The sequence below is a fragment of the Mirounga leonina genome, unplaced genomic scaffold (assembly GCF_011800145.1).
Source record: "Mirounga leonina isolate KUSES-001 unplaced genomic scaffold, KU_Mleo_1.0 Mir_173, whole genome shotgun sequence".
Taxonomy (NCBI): Eukaryota; Metazoa; Chordata; class Mammalia; order Carnivora; family Phocidae; genus Mirounga; species Mirounga leonina.
The window spans coordinates 78,076,466-78,103,210 of record NW_023270447.1 but is presented as its reverse complement, the minus strand read 5'-3'; the positions used below and the strand labels follow the sequence as shown (position 1 = coordinate 78,103,210).

Genomic DNA, 26,745 nt, shown 5'->3' with positions numbered 1-26,745 from the left:
CAGAGTGTGTGGGCTACATCAGGCAAGTGCTGGTTTCTCCTCTTTATTTGGGACAGTTTGGAGCTAGGTGTGTCCAAGGAAGCTCCATTTTCCTGCGGCTGTGGGTCCCTTTGGCCTTTGGGGTGCTGGTTGGGGTGGCAGTAGGGCTGGGCAGAGCTTCCTAGAATCTAGTCTACTTTATAGCGGTCATAACCTTGAGAACCCCAGGCTGGTCAGCTTTGAGAGAGCCCCCGGGCAGGTGGAAAGGTGAAGCCTGTGAATGGACACAGACCCTCTCACTTCTTCCTGGGGCAGTGTCCATAATACCAGCATCCAGCCTGGACCTACCAGTACCCTGGTTCTGGCGACAGGATTCGGGAATGGGGGAGAGTGGTTCTGTCCTGTCTCCAGAGGGGGAGGGTCTCCCCGGCTTCCTTTGTCTGGATCTGGCCTCTGCCAGTGAGGGATAGCATTTTCCCTGGCACTGAGCGGACAGCTGAACAGAGCCTGCCAGAGGAGCAGTGAGCCCAGCTGGGCCGCTGTGGGGACACTTAGTGGGCTTAGCTTTCATCCACATCAGAGCCTGCCCGCCCCAAGATTACCCCTCATTCCACTGTGGCTGCAGCATCTCACTTGGTTTTGGCCTTCTTCTTGGATGGACATTGAGCAGAGAGCTTGGCTGGGGGCCAAGGGTGTTGACCCTCTCTTAGTGAGGGAGCCAACACCAGGAGGCACAAACCACAAGGCCTGGAGGAGAGTTTCTACAGGCCGGAGCCTGTATTCTCAATCTGGGACTTTGAGTTCAGACATGGAATCCTGGAGCCAAGAGCTTGGGGTCTGAGAATCTCCAGTGGGGATCCCAAGCCCAAGATCTCAAACCAGGAGCCTGGAGCCCCATTTAGGGGGCAGCTTGGAGACTGGGCCTCCGGCAAGCTCCTCTGGTGGTTGGGAGCAGCAGCGGGGTCAGGCCACGTCTTGCTGTGTGCATGTCCTGCTCACAGGAATTTGGTCTGTGCTCCTGCCGGTTTGGCTTGGGCACAGGGCCAGGCCCGGGCTGCTGGTGCTTTCTCTGGGGGACTCTTCTTCAGCGCCCAGGGTATGTGGGGGCAGGGTGCCTCAGCTGCTGACACCTCCCTTTGTCAGCCCTCTAGCTGTGCACCGCTTCCCTCAGAGCCCGTTGTGTGGTTTGGGGCCCTGTGGCCGCTAGGCCCAGCTTGTAGTCTGGCTTCTGCTGCTTCCTGGCCCCTCGTCCTCCAGCTGGTGCCCCCTCCCCAAGGCTCAGACCCAAGGAGACCTGCAGGTCCTGGGCCTTTGGGTAAGGTGCCCCGGAGGAGCCTTGGCTGCAGGGCTCTTCTGGCTGTGCCTCTGCAGCCAGCTCGCCCTGGGACCCGGCTGAGCATTGTCCTCTGTGCTGTAAGACAGGCACAAGCATGCCTGCCTTTGCGTCTGCCGGAAGTGTTGGGATCATCCTGTAGGATGGCCCAGGAGAGGGCCTACCTAGCACATAGTATTTGCTCAGGAAATGTGGTTCACTGAGGAGAGTAATGGGTGGGAGAAGGCTTTTTCACTGGCCAGTTCTGCGTGTGTGATTTCCATTCTTCATCTTACCGAGGAGCGGCACCGCGAGGAGACACACGTGGAGGTGTCCCTGCCAAGGCCTGGCTGGGACCTCTGATCCAGGATGACAGATGGTGCTCCTGCCTGGGAGGGACCAGGGAGGGGCGGCTTCCCCTCTCTGATGGGGAGGATGGGTGGGCTGGGCTCCAGGGCAGGACCGGAGCCTTCTCTGGCTCTTGTCTCACCTGCTCTTCCTGCCTGGAAGGTCCCACAGAGACTGAACCTCCAGCTGCTCATGGAGGGCCGAAGAGAACCCTTTGCCCTTGAGCTGGTACCTGCCCATTCCCTTGTCCGGGGGACTCGAGAGACAAGGCTACTAGGCTGAAGCTGCCAGGGGTCGGGTGTGTATGTGTAGGGGTGCAAGTTCATCAAGATGGTGCCGGTTTCCCCCTGCCTTAGGGCCACCTCCTTCCCTAGATGGCAGGGCCAGGGGGCACGTGGCGAACACTCCTTGTTACCCTGCTCAAGTCTGCGAGTGGAAAAACGGGGCTAACGCCCACGTGGTCAGCAGCGGCCACATGTGGACAGCCAGAGGCACGAGCAAGTTCCCTTTGGTCAGTGGCAGCCACGAAGGCCCAGGCTTCAGAGGGGCCCTGGCTGGTGCCCTGGGGGCCGCCCGCCTGGTTTCAGCAATAAATAACATGAGGACCCAAAAACCAAACCAAAACAAAAAATACGACCAGTATCTTTTGGGGTGGGTGCGGGGGCTGTTTAAATTACCGGCCTTCGGCGGGCCGCGAGGTGGTCGCCGGCGGGCCGCCGCGGTCACCGGCACGTGTGCAGCTCCACCAGCCGCTGGCACTGGCGGCACTTGACGAAGCAGCACCAGTGGAACTTGCAGCTGCAGCGCTCGGCCAGCTCCACCTGCGCCGTGTGGAAGCCGCGGCCGCAGCACAGCAGCTCGCAGCCGTCGATGGCCTTGGACGTCTTGTTGCACGTGCGGCCCCGCGTGCCCAGCACGCCGCTGCGCATGTCCTGCTCGCAGAAGTCCGGGCTGGGCTCTAAATACACCAGGTCCTCGTCCGTGTGCGGCTTGAACTGCGCATTGCGCGGCACCAGCGCCCTGGAGGAGCCCACGCGGCGCGGCTCCACCTCGGTGGCGCCATCGAACTTCTCCTTCAGTGCGTGGCCCACCTGGCGGAAGGGCGGCACGGCTCGCCAGCACGTCTTTACCTCACAGGAGCCCGACACCCCGTGGCACTTGCACTCCACCCGCATGTGTGTCAGGATAGCCTGCAGGGGGGCGGGGAGGGGAGAGGGCCCATCAGGAGACGGCGGGCGGGGCGGGGGAGCGCTGAGGAGGGGCCGCTGGTGGGGGGGGGGGATGCCACAGAATGGGAGCAAGATTGACTGTCCTGCATCTTCTGTGTTAAGCACCTGCTGTATACCGGCGTGGGCCAGTAAGCTGTGCTGGGGACCGTTGAAGACACTGTCCCTGTGCTTGGGGCACTTGGCGTTGATGGAGGAGAAGCGTTTCGGAGGGTAGTGTTATATGAGACAGGGAGTGGCGAGTGGCAGGATGGGGGAGAGCACGGCTGCGCTGAATCTGCGGAGGAACCGTGAAGAGGAGGGTGGAGAAGGCACGTGGTCTGTGCGCTGACACCAGGTTCGCACCCTAGCTCTGCTACTTAGGAAGGGTGTGTGCGTGTCGGGGGCACACCCTGCTCCGTGACACCCACTCACCCGGCTGCTTCCCCGCCCGCCACCCCCTAGCCCGCTGGCCCCCCCGGGAGCCCTGGTGCTGCTGGGAGCCTGAACGAGTGTTCCCGCGGGGCGCCTGGTGGCGGGGGAGAGTGTGCTGGGGGCCCTGCCGAGCCCGCCCCTGCCCTGGCGGTGATGGTGGCAGGGGACGTGCCACACTACCTTCCTGCCGGCCTCGTTGTTGTGGAGGTTCATGAGGGCGCGGCTGGACGAGGCCCCCTTGCTTCTCTCCCGCACGTCCACGAAGGACTGGGAGAAGGCCACGCCGTAGGCGATGTTGTCCGAGCATCCCGACCACTGGAAGCCTGTGGGGGGTGGGGGGCACCGTGGCCGCCGTGAGTGAGGGCAGGGCCCAGGCCCCCGGCCGCCACTCACGCCCTCCCCGCGTCCCACACTCACCCTGTGGGCTGACCCCGTGCACCGTCCGGTCACAGCCACACTTCTCCAGCTCCCCACTGCTGCACGCCCGCGTCACCGCAAAGGCCACACCTGCTGAAGAGATGGCGTACACGAAGGCCGCCTCCCGAGTCCCTGTGGGAGGCAGAGGGAGGGCAGGGCTGGGTCCCGGTGCTCCGCCCCGCACCCTCCTCTGTCGCGGGGACTGGTACAGGGGAGCCCCACGAGGCAGGCTCCCGGGGGCCAGGAGGTGCCCCGAGCCGCCGCCCTTGTCCTGCCCAGGCCAACCACCGGGGGCGCTTGCCGCAGCCCAGCGCCGCTTCTGCCCGCGAGCCGGCCCATGGGCTCCTCCCTGCAGCATCCCTGAGGTAAGTGCCACCGTGTCTCCATTTTGCAGACAGATTAGTCACTTCGTGGCTCACACAACACGTGGTTGAGCAGGCACGCGGTCCAGCTTCAGTGCTCTTACCACGGGGGACACTGTTCTCACAAGCTCTCCGGGACACGAGCGCTGTGCACGGCAGCGTCCAGGAGACAAGACAGGCTCGACAGGTGGACTTACCAAGGCCACAGAGCGACGGCGTGGCAGAGCCGTGACCGCCAGCCCCGCTCTGGCTTCCTCCAAAACCTCTGTTCTTTTCGTGCCCATCCCCCAACTGGCCCCTGGCGCTCTCAGGGGGCCCCCCCCTGCACTGTCATCCTGGCCCAGCCCTTTCTGCTGAGGCCGCGTTGCTTCCTGACACCTTCGGGGGGGTCCATCGTCATAGCAATGGCCCCTGCTGTTCACCATGACCGGTAGTGCCGGGAGCCCGTCCTCTGCTACCGGGAGCCTTGTCTGTGTCCATTTCACAGATGGGGAAGTGCAGGTTTGCAGAGGGGAGGTGATTTGGTCCCAGGCCCCCAGCAAGGAAGTGATAACACCAGGACTCAAACACAGGTCCGTCCGCCTCTGCTGCTTGTTCTTCTCCCACCGCATGACTTCTTAGCAGTTCTATTTTGGTGCCTGCCGTCCTTCTCTGCCTGAATGGGTGTTTTTATCCTCCTAGGAACTGTGCCTCGGGGTGTAGCTGCTGTGGAGCCTCTTTCTCGGGCTGTGGGTGGTGGTGGGTGTGTGTGCGCGCATGTATGTGTGTGTGTGTGTGTATGCATGTGTGCGTGGCTGGCTGGGTGTGTGACCAGACAGGCCCTGCTCCTCTTCTAGGCCCTGTGAGGGCCTCTGTGTGCCCGTGACTGTCCTTCTGTCTCTTGCTGGAGTGTCTGTGTCCGCAGGAGTGGAGGGGGCAGGTTTTGGCCCCGTGGTTGGCAGTTACCACTGTGACACCCAGGCCTGTGCTCTTGGCTGCCCCTGGGAGCAGTTGCCGTGGTCAGAGGGAAACAATGACCTCCTCTGTGCCCGTGTCTGTGGACAGGCAGCAGAAGCCGAGCCCTGGGGTTGGGGGGCAGCTCGGGCCCCGATGGCTCAGGACGCCCTGTTCTATGTTCAGCCCTTGAGCTGGGGCTGTGGCCCCCCACCCACTCTCCACGGCCCACCCTCTGCCCTGGTTTGGCCATTTTGGGCCAGCATCAGGGGGCTTGGCTGGAGCCACAGGGGCCTCGACAGCCCGAGATGGAACCCTCTCCAAGTTAATCGAGGTTAATAGCAGGATCATGTTGGTTGGTTTTGTGCTGTGGCCGCCCAAAGAGGGACGACTTTAGTTTCTGGTATTTCTGGTATTTCCAGGCCTGAACCAGCATAAATCTTTGCCCCAAAGACTAAGGGGGAAGGGCAGGCAGGAGATAGGGACTGGAAGGGTGGCCCCAGCTCTTGGCCGAGTGTGGTCCTTACTTCCGTTTCTCCGGGCTTTCAGGCAGTCCCTGGTCCTCCCGATCCCTGGGCTCATCTCCTTCCCTGAGCGCTGGTAGCCCTGGTGTCCAGGGCTCCCTGTGAGTTTGCTCAGGGAGACCTCTGCCTCATTCTCCAGACCAACGTCCATCTACTGGGACTCCAGGTCCCCCTTGCCCTGGTCTCGGGAACAGGACACTATGGTTTTCTCTGCTTGGGAGGAGGCCCGAAGGAAGAGATTCTGGAAGGAAAATATTAATAGCAAAGAGCAAGGTTTAGAGAGCGCTCACTCTGTGCTGGGCACTGCCTAAGCACTTTACATCATTTATAATACTCTTCACACCAACCCTATGGATCACACCAACCCTATGGAGTAGAGACTTAATCCTCATTTTATAGACGAGGAAACTGAGGCACCGAGGGGTGAAGCAACTGGACCAACAGTACCCAGCCAAGAAGTCGTGGAGCCTGTATTTGAACTCAGGCAGCTTTCACCCTTGACATTGTCCTCCTCACGGAGCCCGGAGCCCCCAGGAATACACATGCAGTGGATCTCTTCCTACCTCCTGTGTGTGAAGCCAAGAAGGGCTTTCTTAGGCCTACCCTAAATCTCATGTGCTGTAGGCCACGTCCAGTCCCTTTTGTGGGCTCCTCCCTGGGGGATGCTGAGCAGTTGGCCTGGGCTCAGCACAGGAGGCCCCAGAAGGCCTGGAGAATGTGGCCACACCATCATGTCCCTAAGGCCCACGGCAGTGGCTCTGTCAGCCTTTTCCAAGTGGCTCTGGGTCCCAGCCCTTTGACTCCAGGGCCGCGGCCCCCCCCCGGCTCCTCCCTTCTGCCTGGGTGCCCAGGCTGGAGCCTCGCTTACTAGGGGGGCACCTGGCAGAGACAGAAGGGGACAGCGGTGCTCCTGCAAGTGTAGCAGAGGGAGGCCCCGCGTGTCATGGAAGAGAGCTGCTCCCTGGTCGGGGGTTCGCCTGTTGCAGCTGCAGCAGGGAGACAGACCTGGCTTTGTGCTCCTGGGACACCGGAGCCGGGGGTAAGGCAGAGCTCTCTAAGGTACCAGCAGAGGCCCTGCCACCTTCCACAGAGCCCTTTGCCACATCCCACAGCCAGCTCCTTTCCTCCTCCCCTGGCTCCAATGTCTGTCCTCTGGGTCCCACCTCACGGCCATCTTTCCAAAGTGTGAAGGCGGCCCGGGGCTGGGAATTCAGAGTTGTCTTGTGGACCCAGTAGTAGCTACCCTTTCTGAGGGCCTACTAAGTGCCAGCACCTTCCCATAAGCTGTCCACGGCTCATGACAACTCAGCACCCAGGCTTTTGAGCTCTGCTCCGTGGAGGAAGGAGTGAGGCTCCGTGGCCTGTCTGGGCTCCCTCAGCTGGTCAGCAGCTAAGTGGGAACAGGAACTGAAGCTTGTCTGACTCAAGGCCCGTAACCTTCTGAGCACATCATGTGCGACGTCTCTCCCAGATGTTGGAAGGAAGGACATTTGAGCGGGAAGAAGTTTGGAGGAGAAGCTGTGGATGAGGAGTTGGGCTGGGAAAGAAGCCACGGGCATGGTGATCCCCTGGGCACCAGATGGATATCCCAGTGGAAGGGCCATTCAAGCACAACTCACTTGTTTCCAAAGCAGACCCAGCGGGAGTCCTAGCAGATGGGACAGGACAGGCACTGGTCTCTGAGAAAGACATTGTCCCCGTCCTCTCCTTTTCCATGCTCGCTGGCCTGCCCGCCCCGGGACTAGAATCAGGCTGCAGGTCTTATCTTCTAAGGGTCTTGCATGTTTGTCTGGCCTCTGCAGCCAGACTGGAAGCTCCCGGGGCCAGGCTGACCCCATACTTCTCCTTTGCCCCCCGGCGCCCAGCGCAGGGCTGTGCACAAAGCAGCCCTCGGAGACAGGGGCGAGTATCGGGAAAGCGTCTGCATACTCAGCCAACAGGCCTGAGATACTTCTCGCTCTGCCGGTGTGTGATTTCAGTTTTCTTGTCCACAGAATGGGGCCAATAATACTGACCTCAAGAGGTGGCTATGGGAATCTAATGAGGTAAAATACAGAACGTGCTTAGTCTAGTCCCTGACACATAATGGGCACTGGAGACATATTTTGTGATTATTGTCGTGATTAATGACATTTTATTCATTTGCTAACAGATGTCATAGGGTGCTGACACTCTGAGGACCAGGTAGTTGACTGCATGTTTGCCTTGGGCTGAAAGCTTCCTTAGGGCAGAGAAATGCCTTGCTTGCTCCCTCACCAAACATTTATCGATCACCTGTTGGGAGCCAGGCCCGATGCTACACACTAGGAATACTGAGGTGAATTTGTCCTCTAGGAACTCCCGGTGACAGAATGTCTCTGGGAACCCACCCCAGCCCACCAGGAACTAACCCGGACCCCAAAAGGCTGGCCTGGAGGTCACCCAGAAGGAAGGCCTGAGCTCACCCTCATGGGGCCCACCATGATGCCAGTATTGAGGGTCAAGGGGAGAGCAGAGGTTTTGGTAAGTCACAGCCTAGGACTGAAAAGCCTTCACGTCTTAAATCCAGTCTGATGTTACAGTCAGTAAGGCGTCTAGATGACGTTAGACACGCAGGGGGTGGGAAGGCGGGCCTGGGTTTGAATCCTCACTCTGCGCTGGCCAGTGCACCCCATCGCCTCTCAACCATGGCAGCCAGAGGCTGGAGGGTCTCAGGGCTCATCGAATCCCCTCTCTCGGGACAGGCCTCGGTCAAGGTCACAGAATGAGATGTGAAGAGGCAGGTGGAGGCACGGCATTGCCCACAGACGGAGGGGAGAGGGGAGGAGTTTGCACCGCCTTTCTCGCCGCTCCGTCATGCTCAGGCCAGCCCGCTCTGGCAGCCCAGTACGTCCTGCTCATGGCGACCTTGAAACTTTGCCAGGCTCTACAGGGCTTCACCCTTCCATCCTCAAATCCTTTTTATTCAGTCAACATGTATTTATCAGTTACCTACTATGTGTACCTGCTCTAGACGCTGTGACAAAGCAGTGACTAAAGTGTACAGAGGACATCCCACATCCGGTCCTTAACCGCTGCTCAGCCAAGAACTGCCACCTGCCCCATTCCTGGCTGCCCCAAATTTCTGCTAGATTTTCAGCCGAGAGCACATGGTTCGGCCCTCAGTCATACACTGTCCTCATTGGTGACCATTAGCTCACGTCCAGCTCACCTCAGTAGGGCCAGGAGCAGGGTGACCTCCGCTGCTGAGGGTGGTGGGGTGCAGGGCTGGAGGCTGGGAGACCTCAGGCAATGTCAGCCTGGGGGGCCCTGGGGAGTCCACGAGCCCTTCAGAGGCACCATCTCTGCCTGGCGGGAATCCCAGGAAGCGGGTCCTGGGATTGTCCCCACTTTACGGGGAGGACGCTGAGGCTAGGAGAGGGCGTGGACCTTGTCTGACATCTCAGAGCCAAGAGTTGGCAGGTCCCGGAGCTGGCTGGGTGTGTCACCACCCTCCGCTTGCTGAACCTCCCTTCTTGGCGGTAAAGTGGGGGACATCACCACACATTCGGTTGTCCTGAGGGTGATCTGATGCCAGACAGCACACACGGGGCCGCCAACAAACGGGGTTCCTTTTCTTCTCCAAGGATGGCCCGACTCCTGGGCCTCCGCCATGTCTGAGGCCATGACCCCAGCCAGGCAGCTCATGAATGTGGGCACCAAACCAAGCTCACCCTTGCCATCACCCCAAAAGCTGGTGGCCTTGCTAAAGGCCAGCCCAGCCTAGCTGCTGCTCTTGTGACAGTCCCCAGTGACAGCAGCTGGCGAGGGGGGCTCTTCTTGGGTCAGGGTGGACCCTAAGTGCTTCCACACACCGTGTCACACAGTGACACCACTCCCCCAAGGTCACACCTGCCCATGCCCCCCCACCGCTGCCTCCTCAGCCCTGGACCTTCCGAGAGCAGCACCTGGTGATGTCCAAGTCCCTCTTGCTCAGTGGAGACAAATGAGGACTTTTCCCAGAGGACTTTCGCTAGGGAAGAACACGAGAAATGCAAGAGTGAGGAGATGGATGAGCGGGAAGAGCTCAGACCTCTCCTCCAGACACGCCTGACGTCTGCCTGGTGGGTGCGCGCCATGCTCGGCCCCAAGGGGGCCGGACGCTCCACCAAGCCACACAGACTTTAGTCCGGAGCAGGTTTCAGCCAAGCCTGGTAGGATTCTCAGTGTTTCCCCAAACTTGCTGAGCCAGGGGTGGGCCCTTCCTTTGTTCCTGCTGCACACACCAGTGAGGAAGGCACTTGCCCACGGGGTTCCCCACCGGCTTCGGGCCAGCACTGGCCCCATGCCTCCCCTTCTTTGCCCCTTGAGTCCTTGCCCCGACTTGCTGCCCCTGGATGACATCCACTGACTGTCTCCTCCATGCCAGGCTCTGCCATGTGCTAGGAAACAGGTAAACGAGACAACACCTTGCCATGGAAGGGTTCAAGGCTTAGGGATGGGAGAGCAGGGTAAGAGGACAGGCATTATAGTTTAGTCTAAAAGATGTAATGAGGGGCGCCTGGATGACTTAGTCGGTTAAGCGTCTGACTCTAGATTTCAGCTCAGGTCATGATTTTCAGGGTCGTGAGATGGACCCACATCAGGCTCCATACTAGGTGTGGAGTCTGCTTGAGATTCTCCCTCTCCCTCTGCCTCTGCCCCTCCCTGCCACCCCGCACACCTGCGCGCTCACTCCCCCTCTCAAAAATTAAAAATAAAAGGTGTAATGAAAGCTGTATGAACACAAATGGTTTAGACATGTGTGTGCGTGTGTGCGTGTGTGTGTGTGTGTGTGTGTATTAAGGGGGAGGGAGAGAGAGGGAAATTGATAAGGCAGATGGGTTAAAATGTAAACAGCTGGTGAATCTAGGTAAAGAGTATTATGGGAATTCCTCATAGGAAAAACCAAGCTCATACATACAGAGAACAGACTGGGGGTTGCTAAAGGTGGGGGTGAGGAGGTGGGCGAGATGGCTGAGGGGGGTCAAAAGGTACAAACTTCCAGTTACAAAATAAGTAGGTCATCAGGATGTAATGTATAGCATGGTAACTGGTTAATAATCCCATGTTGCATATGTGAAAGCTGCTAAGAGAGTAGATCTTAAAAATTCCCATCACAAGAAAAAAAATGTGTAACTGTGTGGTGATCATTTCGTAATATATACAAATGTGGAGTCATTATGGTGTAGGCTTGAAATGAATATAATGTTGTATGTCAATTATACCTCAATAACAAAAGAAAAGTAAATCTCTCACCTAGAGGTGAAACACATTTTTTTGTAACTTTCCTGTAAGTATGAAATTATATCAAAACCAGGAGAATCCCAGCATGAGCAAAGAGCTTCAGAGCCCAGAGGAAAAAGCAACCGCCCGCTTGTAGGAGCTGCGAAGATGCTGGAGGAGGGAAGCACTGAGCTGGCAGAGAAAGAGGGGTGAATGCTTGGGGTGGAGGCAACAGCATGTGCGAAGGCAGGGGGGCCGTGACAGGGCCCGGCACATGGAGCCACCTGTGCCCCTGAAACTCCAAACACCTATCGAATACGAGGGCCTTCCTGTGCTTAGTCTGCGGTTTGAGCCTAGTATTTGGGCCTCGTCGGACGGTGGCCCCAGGGCCCTGGCAGTGGCACCATCGTCGCGGGGAGATCCTCCATCGCCTGGCTACTCGCTGGGTCTCTGCTGCTTCCCTGGAGTGGCAGTATTCGGTAACGCCAAGCATGATGGTGCCTTCTTGGCCTCGGCCAGCTCCCCAGAGAATCGCTTCCAAATTTCGATCACAGTTGGTTTCCAACAACATCTAAACGGTTTGCCACAAGCCCAGCAGCCCTGGCTGTCCAGGACCACAGGTGCCAAGCAAAGGTTGGCCCAGGCAATGCCCTCCCGCTGCCTCGTGAGTCAAAGGGCCCTGTTGACGGTTTGCTCCAGAGTGTCAGTTTCAGGCTCAGGAAGTAGAAAAAGAGGCAGCTGGTTTACAGCACTTCCTCGAGGGCAGCAGCTTGACCCAGTGACCTCTCGAGGAGCCTTCCAGTTGCACGGAACGTTCTCTCTGCCCTGCCCACCTTCCTCTGGCTTAATGCCTTCTCATATTTCTCATCTCAGCGGAGGGCCTAACTTCTCAGGAAAGCGCTCTCTGAGCACCCAGCCCTGGCCAGGGGAGGAGTCTACCCTCGTGTTCCCAAGGCTCCCATGTGACCCCGCATCACGGCATTTTCTTATTATGGGTCAGAGCAGGACCCTGGAGCTGGGTTGCATGGGCTCCAGCCCCGGCTCTGCCACTTGCTGGTTCTGTGACCTCGGGCAAGTTACTGAGCCTCCATGTGCCTCAGTTTCTTCATTGGCAACATGGAAGCCTATCTCCAGGGCCAGAGGAGTCAGCATTTACTTAAAACAGGGTCTGGCCCCTAGTTTGGGCTATTCGTGGAGAAGCTCCTGCCCCTCCTGGGCTTGACTTTACTGCTCCCGGGAGGACAGAGGAGGGGTGCTGCTCTTGCGTGGTCTCAGAGCTGGGCATGGTGAGGCTGTCCACGTGGCTTGTCAAAGGTACAGACGAACGAGGTGGGCTCACCCAGGAGGCCAAGGGTTAAGGTCAAAGCAGCATGGGGCTGGGGGTCTGGAGCCCCAGGTTCACCCTCTGAGGAGCGCTGGGCCAATCTATCCTTTCCCCTGCCTGAGCCTCGGTTTCTTCCCCGGTAGAACGGGGATGGTAGCTTGGGGACCGAAGCGCTACGGACTAGCGAGTGCGGCACCCACAAGGAACAGCACGCGTCTGCTGGCCCTCCCGCCCCACCTGCAGCCTTATGCCCTGGCTCCAGCCGCGCTGGTTTAGCTTGCTCAGTGGCAGATAGCTCTGGCCACTCACAAGCACATGACCCCCTGCCAGGGAGATGCCCCCTGCCCCCACCCCCCCCACCTCCCGCGAGCCCCTCCCTCACCTTGTGTCACCACCTTGCCGAAGACGGGCAGGGAGTCGAGCGTGGAGCAGTTCCAGCGCCGGTTCCGGAACTGGTACTGGCACTCCTCAATGGCGAGCTGAGCGCCGCGGCGCACCGAGTCCATCACCTCCAGGTTCCGCTTGCACATCTGCACTTGCCTCTGGATCAGGCCCTTGAGCTTCTCGCACGTCTCCTCCTCTGAGATGCTCCCCACCGAGGACAGCTTGGCCAGGTACCTGGGGGGAAGGCGGTGGCGTGGAATGCGGTGTGGCGCTCCTTCCTCCTCTTTCCACTGTCCGGACCGGGCTGTGCTCAGCCCAGGTCTCCGGGGACCGACTCATCCCCCTGATGGGTCCTGGCGGTGACTTCTCTCTGGATCTGGTGACAGGCCCCCGTGCCTGGCTCTTGGGACCAGAGGGGCAAGTGCTGTCTTGCATAAGAAAGCCTCTGCCTCCACCAAAGCAGGCCAGGCACTGGGAGCGACAGTGACAGAGCCCCCACGGGACCCCGGCATGGCCCCTGGGCTCTGACCCTGTCAGGTCCCTCTGGCTGGGAGGCCGGGACCACTCCCCTGGTGTCTCTATGTCCCCGCCCCCAGGCAAGGACCCCGGGGACCTAAGCCCACCCCAAGCCACGGCCAGCCACATCCCTGGGTACCAGATGGAGGCCAGCATCAGGGCGGCAGCCGGGAGACTCAGTCAGCACATGGAAGGGGGCAGGGGAGGAAGCCTTCAAAAACATTGTGCCGTGCTCTTCCCTCGGCCCCTGGAGTTTTTACAGCCTGAAGATGGGGCAGCAATGCCGTTCCACCTCATAGGGTAATGATGAGGATACAAGCTGGGTAACTTACGTCCGAGGGCTCTGGGACCAGGCCTGCAGGGAGCGGGGGCTCTAAAGCGTCCATTTCAGGGGAGGACAGGAGAGAGCACGACTGTTCATTGAACACCCAGTATGTACCATGCACAGTGGCAGTCACTGCCGCATCCTCACCCCCAATCTATGAGGTGGTAATTATTATGCCCGTTTTATGGATTCCAACATGGAGGCTAAGAGGGTGACAGGGCCAAAGTGACACAGATAGCAAGTGCCAGAGCTGAGCTGCAAACCCCTTCAAGCAGGGTGGGCCTTCCTCCTGCCTGTCCTCCTCCATGGTGGGTTGAGGGGCCCGGGCAGGCTCTGCTGCATCTGAGGACAGACACTGTGCGATCTGGGCCAGGAGGTAAGGGAGCTGGAAGCAAGCTGCAAGGACGCTCAGCAGGATGGCAGCAGACCTGGGGAAAGGCCCTGGTCAGGAAGAAGTGGTCCCTCTCAAGGGAAAGAGCTATGCATTAGGTGAACACCTACTAAGTGCCGGGTATGTCTCAGGTGAAGTGATCGGCTCAGGGTCACCTGGCTTGTAAGGGCAGATGTAGACTGAAGGCCAGGTCCGATAACCCCGCGACTCTGTTCTAACCACTGGCCCTCAGCCTGTCCCCCCTCTCCACTAGCATCCTTGGCCAGAGAGAGCAAGCTGCCCCTAACTTTATAATGAACCAGCCTCCCTGCACACCACCCCCTCCACAGGGGCTTGGCCGGCAACCCTGCTCTGGGATGGCGAGAGCTTCCTAGAGCAGGGGGGTGAAGATGCTGTTGCATCCTATAAGGGAAGCTGCTCGAATTTCTTGTCCAAAGGGAGGTAAAAGGGGAAGGTCACCACTCTCCAGGACTCAGTTTTCTTATCTGTAATGTGGGGAGGTTACCACTGGTTCTGGCTAAGTCAAGGAACTGTTGTCAGAGCAAAAGGGGTCCTGTGTGTAGAAAGATGGTCTGACCAGGGGTCTAAGGCAGTGGGGCAGGAACTGGCCATTTGTTTGCTGAATGAAATGAATGAATGGAGAGCAAAGAGAGAAGTACATAGAAAGCCCCACTAAAATACGGGACATTTTAATGATGATGGTAATAAGCATAGCTCACTTTGATGGAACTTAGGACCAGGCTAAGCACTTTACTTACATTATTGCATTTATCCCCTCAGCAAGCCAATGGACTCCCATTTTATAGAGGAGGAAACTGAGGCACAGACAGATTAAGTAGCTTGCCTTGTGCACAAGGTCATCCAGCTGGTAGGAGGTGGAGCCAGGACTTGAACCTGGTTTTGCCTGACTTCTAGATGGGCGCTAAACCCAGCGTTGTTTTAAGCAGCTCAAGGACTAGACCTGACCCCAGTGGGCAGAAGCTGCTGGGAGCCGGTTCGCTCAACCTAAGGATGCTGGTCAAGGTGCAGCCGATGGGCTGCCTGCTGGTCGCCAAGCTTTCCTCCCCTGGAGGTGTGTGAGCAGCAGGTGGATTCTGTTTGTCAGGCACGTGGGTTGGACCAGAGGGATGGTTCTCAAATCTGGCTGTGCATCGAAACTTTTGTGGGGTTTGCCGAAAGCGCAGGTGCCCGGGCCTCCCTCCAGGCGGGGCTGGGTGGGCATCTGGGCTTTTCGCACATTCCCAGGAGCAGCTGGGAAGCCAGGCTGGCCCTGGACGGCACTTCAGGGGACGCTCTTGGCTAACCACCGGTGATGGCTCCTTCTACACCCAAGGGGGATCTGATTCTGGGACCCACGTTCCTCCTCATGGCTGCATCAGCACCCGCAGCCCCGGTTGTGAGGCCTGAGTCTAGCTTTCTTTATCTAGAGGGGGAGATCATGGATCCTATCGCAGAGGGCTGCTGTGAGAAATTAAGGCGAACTGATGCGGCTGGTGCAGCCGGCTCTCAGCCGGGCACATCGCAGGTGTGACCCTGAGGACCCCTCCTTCCCTGGCAGCACAGGTGAGTAGGAGGTGGGTGGTCTTGGGCTGAGGCAGTCCAACCTTCCCTTCCTCTCCCCACGTTCCTCGCTTCCTGGGGGACCTCCCTGTCTTCTCTACCAGGTCCTGCCTAGGGGATACACAGTCACTGGTAGGGCTGTGTAGGGCCTGCGGAGCGCCTCGACCATCTCTGCTTCTTCTCTCGTTCTGGTCGCCTTGCCCCAGTTTGGGCTTCTTCCTGCCACTGCTGAGTACAGGATTAGCAATTTGCCACCTGCTGCCCCAGCCACCCAGGACTCTAGCCACAGCCCTGCCATCGATCAGGTTACCCCAGCAGGCCGGGCGGCCCCGGCTGCCGCTGCCAGCCAGCTCGTGCCCCCATCTTCTCAACCGGGGGCTGCCTGAGCCTTCCAGAGGGGAGAAGGGTGGGAGGATGGTTGAAGGGCAGGGGGGTGCATCTGGAAGGGAAGAGGGCAGACTTGGCTCCTCAGCCCTGTCTGGGTGCTCCCCTTGCCTGGGCCAGCTGAGGAAAGGGGGTCCCCTAAGGAGCTAGTCCCACCTGGCGCTCTTGGCCTGCAGGGGGCGCCAAGAGCCCAGCGACTGGCCAGGGGCCAGGTCCACACTTGGGAGGCCGCGAGTGAGGGGACAAGGAGTTGGGCCTCAAGTTGGATCCTTTCTTGCTCAGACCCAGGCTTGGCCTCTTGGATAAGGGTGGGGGCCCCTATTCCCTGAATGACAGGGGGGGCACAGAGCTGGCCTGTCCCCATCTCAGCCCCTGTTCCCTCTGCGTCCTGCCAAGGGGCCAGGTCAGACTATATAGGCTCCTGCCTCCCGGTGAAGGGAGGTGTTCAAGGGCAGGGGTTCTCTGGGCAGGGGAAGCAGGCTGGGGAGGCCCGGCTGAGCCAACAGCCCATAGTGTGACCTTGGGCAAGTCCCTGCCGACTCAGAGCCTGTTCTCCTGGGGACAATAAACTGGCAAGTCTGTGCGGCCTTTCCCTCTGTCTGAGTGGTAGTCCTCCTTCTACAGACCGGGAGGGGGGTGTCCAGGCCTCAAAGGCCTCGGGGGGCCCCGGCCAGGCTGATAGATGGAGCCCCTACCGTTGAATGAGAAATGAAGTAGACCAGGGGAGCTGCCCACCCCTGTCTCCTAGGTCCAGACTCAGTGAGGGGAGGCAGCCTGAAATAACAGTAGTAGGGCTTTAGGGGTGAGCTGTGGGCTGCCATGGCAGTGAGTCACTGGGACGGCTTCCAGGAAGAAGCTGAGAACCCTCTTCCGCCGAGGAGCGTGCCTGCCCCCACGGCTGGCACCCTTGCCACCCCCCGGCCCCTGCCTTCATCTGGCTCCCCAGCTGTCCCCTTCCATGCCGCAGGAGGTGCAGCTTCAGCCCCCCCGATTCTCCCAGATCCCAGGATCTGGCCCGGGAAGGGCTGGCTGCTGGGGCCGGACATGCAGCTGGGAATGGGGCAGAAAGAGGTGGGGTCCCGGGCCCTTGCCCGCCCTGCCTGCCTGTTCGGGTATCTGGTCTGGGGGCCTGGCCTCATTTTACAGAGGAGCGAACTGAGGCCCAGAGAGGTGGAGTGCCTCGTCCAAAGTCTCATAGCCAGCGAGTGACCAGGAGCTCTGTCTCCCCTGTACCCCGGTTGTGGGTCTGCCCAGTCTGACAGCTGTGGGGGCTGATGCTACCTTCAGTGTCATGTCCAGCCGTGGCCTCCTCAGGGCCTGGCACAGGGCGAGGCCCACAGAAGGTGTTCGGTCAATGCCTGCAGCGTGATGGGGGGCTCTGTCCCCCGTGTCACCTCCTGGCAGAGTCCTCAGGGTAGGGAAGAGGGGGGCTGAGGGAGTACCATGGGGGCTGCCTCTGCCTACCAGCCTGCACAGGACATAGAGACGGTCAGGGGTCAGGCCCACCTGATCCTGGGGGCCTCAGGATCCCCTCCCTGCACCCTAAGGTGGCTCAGCCTTTTCCTCAGAGCCACGTGTTCCACTCGATGACCCTGGAGCTGGGCCGGGCTCGAATGTCGGCTGCACAAGCCATTTCTGGGGAGACAGAGAGCCTCCTGGGTGTGACCAGTGCTGGCCGTCGCTGGGCCAGGCTGGCCAGGCCTGCAGAGGGCCTCGACCATCTCTGCTTCTTCTCTCGTTCTGGTCGCCTTGCCCCAATTTGGGCTTCTTCCTGCCACTGCTGAGTACAGGATTAGCAATTTGCCACCTGCTGCCCCAGCCACCCAGGACTCTAGCCACAGCCCTGCCATCGATCAGGTTACCCCAGCAGGCCGGGCGGCCCCGGCTGCCGCTGCCAGCCAGCTCGTGCCCCCATCTTCTCAACCGGGGGCTGCAGGTCCTGCAGGCTCCTCCCAGGAGGCCCTCCCCGCCGGCCCGTGCCGCAGCCTGCAAGGCTGGAGGGCCCTGGCCCTGCCAGGGAGATCAGATCCTCTCGGCCACCTGCTGTTTTCATTAGAAACTAAAATTAGCTGGGCTTGTCCCAAGCTTTTCCAGGTTTGCTTGCTTTTTAAAAAAAATATACAAATTCCTAGAGGAAAATCCGCACCTCTCCGACTCCTCTCCGGCTCTTACTCTGAGCGTCCAGAGGAGAGGGGACGGGAAATAGCTGGAGCGTTTGGGAGGCCAAGCAGATCAGTGTCGTGGGTCTTGGCCTCGCGGGTGTCCAGGTGGGGGCTGGGACGCCAGCCCAGGCCTCTCTGCCCCCTCCCTCTGGCCTCCCTGCCTGCCCGGGCCACATTTAGAGCCTCCTCAGGAGTGGCAGTGCCTGGGACACCCGGGAGGAAGGAGGCCAAGCAGGCGGGAGGAGGAGCCGGAAGGAGCTGTAGTGCCTGCCCACCAGCGAGCTGCCTGGGGAGATAGGCCCAGCGAAGGCCCGCGCGCCACAGACCCCACCCAGGAGCGCGTTCTCCCCAGCGGTGGCCAGTGCCTGCTTCCCCAGGGTGTCACCACACCCTTCAACCCTTCTCGGGCCTTTGGATGTTTCTGCACCCACGGTCTCCGAGTCCTGCTGCCCACTCCCCGACGTGGCCCCGTCCTGGAGACCTATCCTTCCGCACGGCCCACAGGGTGGTGCACTGTGCAAGAGAGATGGCAGACTGGGTCAGAATCCCGGCTCCGTGTTCCCAGAGGCAAGTTAGTGAGCATCTCTGAGCCTCAGGGTCTTCATCTGTAGAATGGGGAGAATAATAGGTCTCGCTTGCCTCAGGAGGCTTAAGTGGATTTAAATGTTCACACAGTAGACACTGCTCCCCTGTTGGCAACCTTATTATGTTATATTATCATGATGGCCGTCATTAAGACATTTACCTTCATCTTCATCTTCATCACCACCACCTCCTCGAAGCCCCTTCCCAGGCCCTTGAGCCGGGCCCCCTGCCGGACCGCAGACCAGTCCTGCTCATTGGTCTTCTTTGGCTCGGCTCCCTCAGCTCCTGTAGACCTGGGTTCACCAGCCTGAGGGAAGGACACACTCCCACTGGGAACAGTGGGTCGCTTCGGCCTCCACCCCAACTGCAGAGCTTGGACGGAATCTCCAGACGGAGCCCGTGGAACTAGAGGGCGTGTGCCAGCGACTTGGGCCCATCGGACGGACCCTCCAGGGACCAGGAGTCCGAGAGGTGGGACGGGGGATGGGGTGCTGTTCGGGGATCAGAGGCTGGTGTGGCCGGGGGGCTTGGAAGCCCTTTGCGGGACGAGATTGACTGGACGGGAGGGACCTCACGTCCCCCGTCCTCTTCAGACAGCAGTCACATGCTTGAATACATCCTTGTTGCCGCCGTGCAGGCTTGGCAGGAGGGTGGCATCCCCTCCGTGTTAAGGATGACGTTCTGGGAGGCATGTGTTCAAGGCCACGTAGCCAGTCAGGTTGTTCCGGCTCCTGAGCCTGGGCTGGCGAATCAGGCTCCGGGGATGGCCCCGGGTACCCAGGGCCTGACGGTTTGGCAGTGACCATGATTTGAGGAAGGTGGCTTCTTCTTCCATTGCTGAGTCCTGCTGCAGTCCCAGGGTGTCCCTGGGCCATGGCGAAGGTGTCCACATGCTCTCAGGAGTGAGGGGTCCTCGGGAGGGAGGTGTCTCAGTGGCTGTGGGGCTGCCTGCAAGGCACATGGGCCTGTGGTCTCAGCAGCTTCTGCGGCCACGGAAGGAGTGGCTGCCACTGGCCTGAGACCCCCGGAGGGGCAGCCGGGGAGGAGGGGCCGGCCTCGGAGACACCGTGGCTGTGGGGTGCGTGGGGGCAGCCTCCCCTCCACCTTCTCCCCAGCCCAGGCAGAACTCTGGAGTCCTTGATGCTCAGCTCAGGTCCCAAGGACCTTTCCTCAGTTCAGGGGAATGACGGCCTTTTCTGGAGCCCAAGCCCCCACTCCTGTAGCTCAGGGCACTATTCCCCCTTCTCCCTGTCTCCCGGGATCCCTACCTTCCTTTCTCCCCATCCTCAGAAGCCTCAGCAACCCCATTTTAAAAATCTTTTCACTTCCAGTTTCCATTACTTCCCGTACCCCTGTGCCCCAGCTCCCCACATGTCATTCCTGAGGGCTCCATGCCCCCCTACTTCCTTCGTGGGAGCTCCTCTCCCATCTCATAGTATGTGTTTCTGGGGAGCAGGTGGTTGACTCAGGGCCAGGAAGTAGCCACTCAGACCTGAGCCTGGAGGGCCCCAGAGCTGCGCCGGAACGTAGACCTTTCCTTCTCTCCGTGGGGCAGGTGTGATGGTGGGGGTGAGTGGGTGTCAAATTTAGGGCACTTCCTGACCTTGCCTTGCCCCCTCATTTGGCAGCAGAGAGCTTCTCCCTTGCAAAGACCCACCCAGCTCTTGTCCCTGGAGCCACTGAACCGTAGAACTGTCCTCCCTAGCTCGGCTGAGGGAGCCGGGGGTCGGGAGCTGGGAGGGGCGGCTGACACCCCAGCTGAGCTGTCCAGGGCGGCTGCTGGCTTCCTAGACTGCGGCTCATGCTCTGGTGGCTCCAGGTTTCTAGGGAGTTCCTTGGCTCTGGTGGATTCCTTCTGAAGGCCCCAGAAGAAGTTCTGGGAGAGCCTATGGTCAAACCCGCACCCCTATCCCAACGAGGCAGCTAGGACAACTTTGGTTCCTTCCTTGCTCCATTGCTCCAAACCTCCCACAGAGGATGACTGGCGAGGGTGTGGGGCTGCAGGGAAAGTTCTGGGAGGATAGTCAGGAGACCTGGGCTGGAGTTCCCACCTCTACCACGAATGTGCTGTGTGACCCCATGTGCCTAGCACAGTGCCTGGGGGGGTGGGTCGGGTCTCCACAGGCGAGCATTTGACAGGGTTGAATGGGGCTTTACCAGGCATGCCCCTGCTTAGAGTTTCAATGTCGCTGGAAGGGGTTGAACGGACAATCTCCGGGGACCCTCTGAACTCTGATGGCTGTGACTTGGTCCTCTGTTCCTGGGGTGCCAGGACTCCTGGGCCTCCCTGACACAAGAGGGGTACCGTGGTGTCGCCAGCCCTCGGGGAAGAGTCCCTGGAACCCAACCCTGCCATGATAGGTCCTGTGTGCGAACCGAGGGAGAAAGAGGGTCCGAAAGGACCATCCAGGGGTCACCGCAGGAAGAGGCCCCTGGTGTTTCACTGGAAATTTCCCGCTGCTTCTAATGGGCCTCTCCAAAGTTCCTTTGTGAGCTGTGAGCGGCTGGCTGTTGGGAGGCTCCTTCCCGCTCTGAACCACATCCCTCCCTCCTCCTACCCACCTTCCTCCCCTCTCTGCTCAGACCAGGTCCCCTCCGCGGCGGCGGGGTTCATGACTTGGTCAGGGGAACTTTTAGAACGTAGTTTGGTTTCAAGTTTGCCAGGAGATGGGGGAGGTGGAGAGGGGTTTGGATGGGGAAAGGGGGAGCCGGTGGGGTCATGGCAGGGAGCGAGCCTTCTCCTGGGTTTGGCTGAATCACAGAAGACGCAGTTCGGGCCTCAGAGATAAAAGCTGGCAACTTGTGTGGACATCTGGACCGCAACCGTGGGGTCCCGGCTTCGCCTTCCAGCTGAGCTTGCTGAGCAAACGGGCGGCGGCCCCGCCGAGCTCCTCTGCAGTGGGGGTGACCCGAGGGGCCAATGGCGGGCAGCTGTCACCCCCTTCCGTGGCTCCCCGGCCAACCCTGTGCCCCGTTGGCTAAGGCCAAGCCCTTCTTCCCAGAGGGAGGAACAAGAAAAGAGGCTTGGCGTAAATGCTCAGCTTTGCAAATGCACCCACAGGGCCCGAGTTGGGCGAGTTTCAACAGGTTTGGGGAACACAGTCTTGTCAGATGCTTGCAGAGTTGCTCAGTTGCTAATCCAGGGCTGAGGGAAGACAGTCAAGCCATAGCAGACAGCTGGGTGGTTACCGCCGCTTGAGTAAACCCCTCAGGCAGAGCCTGGTCTCGGGGCCCTGCCGTGGAGGGGGAGGGGGAGAAAGAGCTTAGCCAGGCCCCAGGGGGTGCGCCCTGGCAGGGGACCCCGGGTCTCCACAGCAGCAGCCCATCCCGACACCCACTTTGGCCCCTCTTAGCACCACCTGAGACCCAGGGCGGTAGAGGGGAGCTTCCCTTCTCCCCGAGGTCTCTAAGATAGGGCACCCTTTGACAAAAACTTAAAACCCTCTGGAGTGAACCAGCCCTTCCTTCCTTTCTCCGTCAGATACTGGCTGAGCACCTATGACCTGTCAGACCCGTGCCAGCAATTGGGAGATGTTGAGAGCCGTCTGTGCCACGGCCTTGGCCTTCAGGTGTTTACAACCTCGTGGAAGTACGAGCCACACTGCGGGACCGTGGTTATATATAATACGAAACAGTGCTGTAGGCAGGGCATAAAAACCAGGAGATCGGGACATGTGGGAGCAAGTCAAGCTCAAGTCCTGCTTCTGATTTGCAGAATGGCCTTGGGGAGGTCACTGCACCTCTGGGTCTCTGAAGTGGGGCTGCCAAGAATACAGACCCCTTCCTCCAAAAGTGGGAAGGGAGAGGTTATGTGGTTCTAATAGGGTCATGGGTGGGAAAGTGCTTTGTGAACCACTGACTCTCAACGAAGGGTGATCTTTCCCCACAAGGGACATTTGGCTATGTCTAGAGCACCTGGGCGGGCTCCTGGCATCTAACAGGTAGAGGCCAGGGGTGCTGCGGAATGTTCTGCAATGCACAGGACAGGCCCAAAATACCAATGGAGCGATTTAGGAGATTCTGGTGTAAACTATAAAGGGCTACGGACGTGTTAGTGATTGATCCAATGCCCAGAGCCAGGGGAGGAGCTCCAAAGAGTGGGTTTACTATTTAGAAGAGAGGGAGGGATCCATTGTAGCTGGGGGTTGGGGGACACTTCCTGGGGGAGATGGGCCACACCTTTACCTGCGGGGCCGGGCACTGCACATCTGGGCTGGCTCTGCCCACACCTGGCCCAGCGAGTTGCACCCAGAGCTCCAGGCCTCACTCGGCCCACGGTCAAGAGATTCACTCCCTCCAACCCCCTTGCTGGGCACGTAGGCACACGGGAGCTTGGACCGGAGACACACACCTGCACGGAGGCAGATCCAGCGAGGGTGAGATGCCGCCGCCCCCAGCCGCCCTGAAGGGCGCTCCCAGACACAACTCTCTGGCCACCAGGATTTGCTCGGCTGGATCCCTGGCTGTGTGAGGCTCGGGCGGGGCCCCGGTTGAAGAGCAGGGAGGTGGCCTGTGTAAGCGTACAGGATCCCCACAGAACGGTTTGGGGTACACAGGGCTTGGGAGCAGTGGCCTGAAGGCCCGTTCTCTCTGTCATCCTTACAAACGAGGACACGACTCCCCCATTGCAGTGACAGTGATCCTCAGCTTCCCATTTCCGTCGGCGTGCCTGGCATGGTGCTCAGCATGCTCTACGCATGGGCTCACGCTTGCCTCACAACTGCCCAGAGGTGGGCGCCACTTACACAGAGGAGGACCCTGAGGCTCAGAGAAGTTAAGGAACCTGTCCATGGTCACTCAGCCGGTCAGTGGCAGACCTGGGATGGAACTGCGGGCTGTCCTGGAGATGCGGTTCTTAGGCACTCCGCTGGACTAGCTCCGAGTGCAGAACAGTCTCCTCACCCTCACCCAGGGGGCCTCTGCTGGGACCCCTGCTCAGTGCTCCACTGCCTTCCTTCAGGAAATCCACGAGCATGGAACCTTAGCTGATCTAGTCCCTGACTCTCCCTGGTACTTCCATTTGGAGTCCAGAGCAATGTGCTGAGGGCTGGGGCCCAGGGGGCAGGAGAGGCTCACCCAGAGCCGGCCAGCCTGGGGGCAGAGCGGGGACTGGAACCCCGGCCTCTCAACTCCCAGCACAACCTGTGTTGGAGGGAACGTTCAAGGCCATTTCTGAGCCCATCTGTGGCCGAGCCGGGCCTTCCACTGATGGACTGTTTTCATCCCTCCATCCCTCCGTCGATGGTGGGGGCTGCCACAAGCTGTCAGCTCGCCCGGGGTGCCAGACACAAGTCTCATCAACAGCTTCCAGCTTCTCTGGGCTTGCCCAGGCCTCAGGCTGTGGAGCCCTCCCAGCTCCAGCCTCCGTCCTGCCCAACAGCTGCACGCGGCGGGACACCTGGCCTCCCCGCCAGGCCACCCGCCCTTCTGAGACAACAGACAGCCCCGTCTCCTGCAACCGGCCGGCCAGCCGACCCTGGCCAGAAGCCTAACTGCAGGTACTGGGACGGGAACGGACACCCAGGCCCGGCCCCTCTGAGAACACTGCCCGCCATCCTCTTGGGGCCAGATGTCCATGTGACTCACACGGGAAAAGATAGTGCCAGCCACCATGCCTGGGTGGACATCCGCCTGCCCAGAGCTTTTCCTTCTAGAGGCAGCTTTTGGGTCAGGTGCCCCTGTCATTTACTAGCTAGGTGACTTTGGGCAATGACCTCTGTGACCCCCCATCTTCCCAACTGTGGAATGGGATTCAGATGTTGTCAGGATTTAGAGAGAACAGCGAGAGCTATTATAATGCTTACTATTACTGTCCTGATTCTGCCACCTTCAGGCCAAGTCCCCTCTGTGACTGCCCCTACTCACACCGAACCCTTCCTCTGACGGCGGGAGCATGCACACCGTCCCACCCACCCGTGGCTTTGCTTTTATTCTGTCTTTCCAGACCCCAAGGTCCTTGGCGGCCAGGCTGTGATGCTTAGTTCCCTCCGAGCTGGCTCAGTCCCTGTCCCAGGGATGGAGGTTGCTAAAAACAAGGCAAATGACCCAGTCTTGGAATGTGCCCAGAGATCTCTTCTCCATCACTGCCTCTCTGGTTTGGTAGGGGTCCCAGGAAGCCCCTATTCTTCCCGTCTCGGGCCGCGCAGAGACCCTTGGCTCGGAGCCCGGGGTGGAGCAGGAGTGAGCTGGGTCATCCAGAGATCTGCTTCGTGGCAACCTGAACCATCACTACTGCAGAGAACAGGTTTGCCAACCTCTCTTCTCCCTCCGGGCCACCCCTCCTCACCCCGCCCCCCTCGACGCAAGCACAAGAACTGAGCTGTTGGAATTCCCCAAGGCTTGCGTGACCCAGACCCAAAGCTGGGGCTGCCTCCCCGGCTGGGATTTCGGGCTTAGACGTGGCTGAGGGTGGGTGGTGACGCCACCTGGGCCACACCTGCTCAACTTGGGGACGGCTTCAGGGAAAGGGGTACGTCACTGCCCAGGAATCAGCACCTGGGTTCAGTTCTCTGCTCTGAGTTTGGGCCAGTAGCTTCCCCTCCTGGGGCCTCAGTTTCCTCATCTGTAAAAGGAGCTCAAACACCAGATGCCCTTGAAGGACGTTTCACTGTGGATATTGCTCTCTTCCCTGAAGACCTGGGTCGGACTCTGGAACTGCCACTTCTTTCTCTGCCTTTTCGTAGCCCATGGCCCTGGGTGGGTCACACCTCGTCCTTGTTCTTCCTGACACTCACACCTACTTTGGAGACCCTGGCTCTGAACTCCTGCTTTCAAGGGTCAGCTCCAGGGACCCCAGGCCCCCCCCCCGGATCCAAAGCAGCTCCCCTCCTCAGCTCGGTGACCTTGTCCTCGCTCAGGAGGATGGCCTGTGGGGGTCGTGGGAGGGGGTGGTGGTGCCCTGGTTTCTGCACACTTTGCCACTGCCCCTGAAGTGTTAATCAAATTAAGCCTCCAAGAAAAACAAAAGCTCTGCAGCCACTTCGGGCTGCCTTGGAGTCGCTCACTCTCCCAACAGCTGGGAGAATTCCACATCACCTCGGTCCCCCAAGCCCTGGGTGGCTCTGACCCCAACGAACACACTCCTTCCAGCCTGCAGGGCCCCGGCTGGCCGCAATGACCTCATAGCAACAGCCATTGGACACTCGGGGCAATTTCATGGGAGATATTTGTTCTTTCGTCTTGATGCAGAGAGAATTTTTTCCTCTCCCGCTGTCTCCATGGAAACCCCAGCTACACTGTTGGCTATCCCCCTTCCCACCTCATGCTTTTCAGATCAATATTGGAGCTTGGCTCCCCACTGGCTGCCCACAGTGGATGGGGGCAGAGCTCTGGGCAGAAGGGATTGGGGCCAGGGTTAAGCCTGGGGCCTGGGGAACCGTCCCTGACCGGGGGATGAAGGACTCTAGAGTCTTCTTGTTTCCCTGTTCATCCCCTCACCAAAGCTCATCCCTTTAGAATCCCCCTCCCTCCACCTAAGACTCCCCCCCGGCCCCCACTCAGTGAACCTTCTGTCCCTTCCCAGGGAGTCCCCTGAGCCAGGCCCTGCAAAGGAGAAGCAGACAGGTCACCAGTGGTCACCACCCCTCTCTCCTTAGGTGAGACACAGGGAGGTGGTGGGCTGTTGTCCTCTTCAAGGGCTGGAAGGAGTTTCTTCCCGCCCCAGGGAGAACAAGGCCGGCCAGCGCCCGGCCGCGGGCTCTCCGAGGCCGGGTGTCCTGGTCCCTTCCCTCCTTCTATCCCTGGCTCCCGCCCCCCAAGCAGAAACAGGTCCCTGCACGCCTCCAGCCCAGCCCGCAGCGAGGCGCAGCGAGGCGCGGGGAGCTCGCTCCTGGACTTCTCCGGATTAACCTGCTGTTACGACCCCGAGTCCTTCCCGGTAATGGGCTTCCTCCGCGACCTGTCAGCCGAGCCTGGGCTGCGCCCCGAGCGGCGCACCCCACCCCGGCCGCCGCCCCGCGCTCGCACCCCTTGCGCTCTCGGGCGCCCCAGGCCGCCTATGGGTGCGGACGCCGCCGCCACCCCGGACGCCTCCGGGCTGGGAGCCGCACCCGGACAGGAGGGGTGCCCAGGGGTTGGCCCGGGCCGTGGCGGCGGCAGCGGAGAGGGCGAGCGAGCCTCGCGCCCCGCGGCCGAGACACCTGCCGGGCGCCCCCGCGCCCGCTGCCCCGCGCCGCCTGGCACCGGCCGCTGCCCCCGGGGCCTGCCCCGCCCCGCCCCGCCCGGCCCCGCCGGGTCCCGGCCCGACTTACAGCCAGTTGCTCGCGGCGGCCGAGAAGACAGCGAAGACCAGGAGGCGCAGCGAACGCAGGCACGAGCGGGGACTCATGGTGCCGCCGCGGGCGCCCGGCCCCGGGCAGCGGCTGCGGCCGCGGGGGG

General features: G+C 60.2%; 1 protein-coding gene across 1 annotated transcript; it reads right to left on the bottom strand.

Annotated features, from left to right (window-relative positions):
* Positions 1 to 1,710: 1,710 nt before the first annotated feature.
* On the bottom strand, positions 1,711 to 26,695 carry WNT4 (Wnt family member 4). The gene is made up of 5 exons (XM_035019558.1): positions 26,619 to 26,695; positions 12,445 to 12,680; positions 3,697 to 3,828; positions 3,460 to 3,602; positions 1,711 to 2,829 (listed from the first exon to the last, which is right to left on the bottom strand). The coding sequence occupies exons 1-5, from the start codon at positions 26,693 to 26,695 to the stop codon at positions 2,362 to 2,364; spliced, it is 1,056 nt and encodes a 351-aa protein (XP_034875449.1). The 3' UTR covers positions 1,711 to 2,361.
* Between the last annotated feature and the right edge of the window lie 50 nt (positions 26,696 to 26,745).